Source organism: Crocuta crocuta, unplaced genomic scaffold (genome assembly GCF_008692635.1).
Source record: "Crocuta crocuta isolate KB4526 unplaced genomic scaffold, BGI_CrCroc_1.0 scaffold344, whole genome shotgun sequence".
Taxonomy (NCBI): Eukaryota; Metazoa; Chordata; class Mammalia; order Carnivora; family Hyaenidae; genus Crocuta; species Crocuta crocuta.
Genome location: NW_027533081.1, coordinates 560295 through 566359, shown reverse-complemented (window position 1 = coordinate 566359; position 6065 = coordinate 560295). Strand labels below are relative to the sequence as shown.

General features: G+C 55.7%; 1 protein-coding gene and 1 long non-coding RNA gene across 2 annotated transcripts in view; one reads left to right on the top strand and one right to left on the bottom strand.

The window, feature by feature from the left end:
• Positions 1 to 2614: 2614 nt before the first annotated feature.
• LOC144216508 (uncharacterized) lies at positions 2615 to 5919 on the bottom strand. Its single transcript, XR_013330678.1, has 5 exons — positions 5740 to 5919; positions 5221 to 5328; positions 4522 to 4728; positions 3643 to 3928; positions 2615 to 2891 (listed from the first exon to the last, which is right to left on the bottom strand). It is a non-coding gene; the product is annotated as an uncharacterized LOC144216508 (long non-coding RNA).
• An 8-nt stretch (positions 5920 to 5927) lies between these two features.
• The window catches only part of LOC144216523 (uncharacterized), a 10855-nt gene continuing 10717 nt past the window's right edge, over positions 5928 to 6065 (top strand). Inside the window, exon 1 of the mRNA XM_077745918.1 lies at positions 5928 to 5953. Coding sequence (XP_077602044.1) covers positions 5928 to 5953 — 26 coding nt within the window. The remainder of the gene's footprint in view (positions 5954 to 6065) is intronic.

Below are 6065 nucleotides of genomic sequence, written 5' to 3'. Positions count from 1 at the left end.
TTGTGTTTTGCTGTGAGCCTGGGGATGGCCAGGAGGTGCCCACCCTCCCTGACCTGGTTGACTGTCTCTTCCCTAGTGCAAGACCCCTTGTTTCCAGCACGGAATGACAGCTAAACCTGTCCAAACCTTGATGCTCTTTCGTGTACTCCAGCACTACCCAGGGCCATCACAACACCCCTTTTCATCCTTACATGGTCTAGTGGCAAGTGACCCCAGTTCCCTAGCCCCTGAGCTTCATGAACCTTCTTGTTCAGGGCTGTGGCCAGGGCCAGGGTGTCAGCAGGATAAACAGGAGGCCCACTCCCTGCCAGCTAGAATGAAGCACAAGTTCTCCAGCACCCTCAACCCTTGAGGCGGGTCCCTTTTCTCCTGGCACCTCTACTCTAGCATTTGTGGCAGTCTTGACATTGGTCTTCCATCCAACACCAGGCCAAGACTCTGCCCATCTATTGGAAATTAACATCACAAGTTCCCTCACTGTTGGTGCAAATGGCACCCCTCACACCCTAGCCTGCCTTGGTATGTGGGCATCTCTAGCTCCCACTACAACCTTCCAGGGCCCCAAGGAGATTACAAAACATCAAAAGATATTGCAAGGGAAAGTAACCATAAAGAACTGCTACCTGCAGATATCTGAGAGGGCTTCCTGGAAGGACAGGCACAATCTGGGTAGGCAGAACACGGTAACTTAAAGGCAGGAACAATAAATAGGAGGGCCCTAGTGAAGGGAACAGTTAGTTTTGCTGGTGTATAGGTGACCTCTAGATGTTATGGTGGAGACTATGGGCTTCCTGGATTTGCTAACTTGGCGCAGATGTGGCTGTTTATATAGGAGGGGAGAGGTTTAAGGGAGCTTCTGGGGGTAGAGAGTGCCCCTTTTCCTGAATGAGGTAGCAACTGGTTGGAAGGGGCTTGGAGGAGTGTGGGCAGAGGTAAGAAATCTGGCGTTAGGGGGTGGGAGAATAGCTCTAGCCAATTGTGAGGCTTGAGGGGAGGAGGGTCACATGTAGGCCCTGGACCATTACTTCCCCACCCTCCCAACCCATGGGCTCCTGCTCTGGTCAAACACAGAGCTCCTGACCCCTCCACTGCCAAACCTCTCAAACATTGTCTACAGGTTTAACCTCCTCTCTCATCACTCACCTAACCTGTGACAGGATTGGAGTACAAACTAGATTAATAGCAGAATCAGACAGTGCACAGCATGTAGGAATCCTTGGAGGACCAAGGCTGAAGCTGTGGGAGCATATAAGATAGTTGCAGACAAAATGCAGGACAAGACCAAAAATTAAGTTGTGGTAGCAGCAGAGCACTCATTTATTGAACACTAAGTGTCAGGCGCTGGGCCAACGATTTACACAGCATCTCATTTGCTGCTGAAATAACCCTTGAAGCAGGCTCAATTATCATCTTAATTTTGCAGAGGAGGCAGCAGGTTGGTAAAGATTAAAACTTAGCTCTGCCTGCCTCAAAAACATTTGCCCTCAGCAGGGGCGCCTGGGTGGCTTAGTCGGTTAAGCGTCCGACTTTCGCTTAGGTCATGATCTCGCGGTTCGTGGGTTCGAGCCCCGCGTCGGGCTCTGTGCTGACTGCCAGCTCAGAGCCTGGAGCCTGTTTCAGTCTGTGACTCCCTCTCTCTCTGACCCTCCCCTGCTCACGCTGTCTCTCTCCTAGAAATAAAAAAAAAAAACATTAAAAACAAAACAAAACATTTGCCCTCAGCCATTGGACTCAGGGGTGGGGGTGTGGGGTGTGGGAAGGAACAGATACAATGTAGCCTAAGAATTCCGTCCCCCCCCCCCGCCGCCTTACACACATACACACTGCAGCTGTGTGAGGGCCAATGTTTATATCCTTATGGGTCATCAGCCCCAGGTAGGCACTTCATGAATGCTTATCCACAAAATGGACCCAAGCCGACACCCACTTCCCCGTACCTCCCACAGATCCACAAGTTCCCCGGGCTCCAGGAGCGGATCTCTGAATCTCAGACCTAACCGGGTCGCTTCAGGCAAACCCCACTCTGGTCAAGCAGGACGATGAGGTGGCGTTGGGCGGGGAAGGGAGTTAACCCACCCGGGAAATCCAACGCAGCCGAATATCAAGTCCGGGAGGCACAAGGAATGATGTGAGCACGCAAAAAGAAACAGCCTGCGGCCCTACTCCACACCAGGCTAGAAAGAGGTTTCAGGGTTTTAGGATTCCTAGGATCGCAGCCCTCTACCCAGTGAGCTCGGCTGCGCGGACGGCGCCCCCCTCAGGGCTTCTAAGAGCTGCTCGCGGGCGCCGCTCCTAAACTCGCGGAGACAGGAGCCGAGAAAAGGCGGGCAAAATTCCTTTTGATAAGTTATGAATGAGGAGAAAGTGTTTGTAGTACTCATTGTTAAAACCACAGAGCCAGGGACTTGGCCCGCGCCCGGCCAATCCGGGCCCGGAGGCTATTTTGAAATCGCTCTGGTCTTAGCCAATAGGCGTGCGGGAAGCGAAGCCCCCGCGCCGGCTCCGGCCAATGAGCGTGGCGTTATGCTAAGAAGCCGGGGGCCGGCCCCGCCGACTGTCAGCGGGTTAAAGATGGAGCCGGTGAGCAAGAGGGCGCCACGAGGTGCGGGGTCGTCCTGATGGGGAGGACACGCGCGAACAACCGCTAGGACCTTTCTCCCCCTAACCTTCTGCGTCCTGTCCCGGCCTGGTTCGAAAGGTGTGTCCCGCCGCGTGAGTAGCAAGGTCCGAGGTGGAGGGCACAGGCACGGCGGCCCTACCCTGTGGGACTGTGCGGAGGGGCGCAGCCCGGATCCCTGGCGCCTTCTCTCCCTGCGGGGGACTCCAGAAGGGCGGGAAGCCCCCTCGTTCTTTTGCTTCGCTCTGGGCCGCCAGGCAGAGAATCTTTAGGACTGAACACGGAGTGGAGTTGGGGCTAGGGGCCAGGGATGGGGGCGTGAGCCGGCAGGGGCGCGTGGTTCCGAATGGGGCCACCCTCCTTCTCTTGGAGCCGTGGGTCGAGTGAGGGCGTAGGGTCGTCGGGGTGTACCCACCCTCGCTCCGTGCGTGAGTGGGCTTCAGACTCCGGTGGAGTGCGGGCCCCTCTCCTTTGTGTGTTTGCCCCCTCCCCCCGTCCGCTCCCGCTCCTGGGTTGGAGCTACCCCTCAGTCTGGGGTTTCTCCCGCACCGCAATGTGGAGCGTACTGGGGAAAGTCCCGGACCTTCTGACTATCTCCAGGACAGCAGCCCTGCTGAAATTCTCCACTTCTCCCTGAGGTCTTGGACAGGGCTTCCAGCCCCACCCACCCACGGTTGAGCTTCCCGCCCTGCGCTTACTGGGGACCATGGGGGTCCCCCCTGCTGGCCCCAGGTGCTCTGACGAGGTTGCACTACTGTGCTCTGAGAAGCAGTGCAATGATATTGTCAAAGCATCTGGGACCAGCCTTGGGGACCCCCCCCTCCCCACACCACAACTCTCCTTTCCTCAGGCGGGGTCCCTTGGGCCTGCAGGCCCTCCCCTCCCCCCTCCCCAGCTCGCTCCCTTCTCCATGGAAACTTGAGATCCTGGCCAGGCCTGGGCCTCTGGGGTCAGAGGGCACCCTTCCCCCCAGGGCTCGGGGGCCCCACCCCAGTGGGCCTGCATTCCAGATCTCAGATCCTCACCGACCACCACCGGGAGAGGCGCTGGTAGGCCTGCCTGACACTCTTTCCCTGTTGCACTACTGTGGGCCGCTGGGAAGCAGTGCAATGATGAAAGGGCATCGGTCAGGCCCAGTCCACCACCCACAGCGCCTGAGAGGAGCGAGTTTTGCTGCCTCCTCCACTTCCTAGCAGGAGCAGGTGTGGAACTGGACTGGACCCTCCATCAGACGATTAGGTGAGTGCAGAACTTGGAGACGATCCCACAAATTCCTCTGGGTATGGCTGGACAGGAGCAGGGGCAGAGGCCCTGGGGTCAGAAAAGTTTTGGTTTGAAGAGGATCTTTCCACGCCAACTCCCTGGGTAAGACTGGGGACTCCAGGTTTGGCCATGGCCTTGTGGAGAAATGGAAACATGCTGTATTACATGAAAGGTATGCTAGGGTCTGACTCAGGCCCAGCCCAACCTTGACCATGTGCAAGTGAACGGCACCCAGGCCTCCCAGAGGGCTTGGGGAGGGTCAGGCTCTGGAGAGAATGTTCTCCTGGGATCTAGAAGCAGCACTATCTGGGCTGGGTGGGTGGACTTGGTATATGAAGCCTACAGATGATGCCCATCAACCATGCCAGCTTGTTTTCTTACAGGGTGGTGTGCTGCCCTGAGACTGCAAGAGGGACCGAGAAGCGTGGCATGTCCATCCTAACAGCTACAATTAGGGGGACTGACTGCCAAGGAGCCAGGCCGCAGGCCCCAGTCTCATTTCAAGTTACACAGGGTGCAGGGGCAGCTCCACCATCAGGACCTGACACAATGCAAAAGGCTTTTATGTGCCCAGTGACAGTCATTCAAGCCTGTCTCCTTTAAGAGGAGCCCTAGGTTTCCAGATGGGCCTTTGGGAATACCTCTCACTTCTGGCTGAGCACATCAAGATGCCAGGCACCCATGCTTGGAAGTAGCCATTCTTCTGTGTAGATTCTGGCTGGAGACTCATACAGCTGTCTCTGGCCCTTGCTGGGAGATATTTGTGAACTCAGGGCTCTGCTCAAATGTTCCCTCCTAGGGGAAGCTTGTCCTGGGCTCCACAGCATCCAATATTCCTCCAGCAGAGCCTGTTAGATTGAAATTTCTCCCTGTGGCTGAAGTCCTCACTAGACCCTGAGGGCAGGGACAACATCCCTTTTTATATATCTCTTGGCAGTGCCTGGCACAGAGGAGGGCACTGATACAACTTTAGAAAAACTACAAATAAGTACATAAAGTGTTAAGTATTATTAGCGTAACATGGGGGGAGGATTGATTAGGGGTTGGCTTGACCCCTCAGAGGATCCTTGTGCTGTTTATAAAAAGGCACACACTGTATATTTCAAAGTAACGTCTCATTTCAAGTTACGCGGGGTCAGGAAGCAGGATGAAGATTTGAACCTAGGTATATCTAAGTCTGCTGGCCCCCCTAGGGTAGAACATTTTTCCTTCTTGGTTGTTTCCATCTTGCTCTCTGACCTCAAAGCAGGAGGAAGTGAGGGCCATTTCCTATGTTGGGGACAGCAGAACCTAGAGGGTTGGTGGCTTGGGGGTGGGAAGTGAAAAATCTCTAGACTTACCAGGTACACCCCATGGATTGTTGGGGTTGAGGAGGTGACAGGAAGGAAGCAATCCAGGGTGCACTCTTGTTAGTGGCTGGGGTGGGTGGTGGTGTCATTGCTGATCAACTAGGAGAGGGAGAAGAGAAGCGGGTTTGGGCTTAGGAGGGAAGAAGCTGTATGCCAATCTGGACGTGTTCACCATGAGATGCCCAAAAAACTTCCCCAGCGGACACTTGGCTGTGGTTCTGGAACTCAAGAAAGGTTTGGGCCTGAGACGTAGGTTAGAGTTAGTTAAGTCAGCCCTGAGCCGGAACCTCGGAGTGGGTAAGATTGTCCAAGATGGTACCATGAAGACAGAACCTTCTGAAACCCATGTGAAGAGGCACCAGCAAGTATTGGGTTATACAGGGGAAGAGAGAAGATAAAGCTGCGGAGGGGTGGGTGGATTTGATGGAGAGTAAATCAGAAGTGGAAGAGTGAAGTCTGGGGCAGAGGAATTAGGGGCTGAGTGAAGTCCTTGGGGTGTTGTCTACATACAGATCGCGAGGAGGGTACGCTGTCGGAATGAGGAGGAGTGAGGGCCTAAAAACTTTGAAGAGTTCGGGGGTTGACCATATTCTCTGCGTATCTATGGCCCGCTTCCTCAACATGCCTTGCGGGACCTTAGCAGGACCGGGGTTCCGCCGCGCACGCGGGCTTTCGCCCCGTCGAAGGCGCCAGAGCGCATGCCCAGAGCGCCGGGCATTGTCACGTGCGTCCCCCTCGCGCGGATTGGCCCCTCCCCCCAAAGAGCTCCAGGCGGATTGGCTAGGGTGGTCGGGGCGGTGGCTGCGGCACGCGGACGGAGGCTGCGTCGGCGCGGC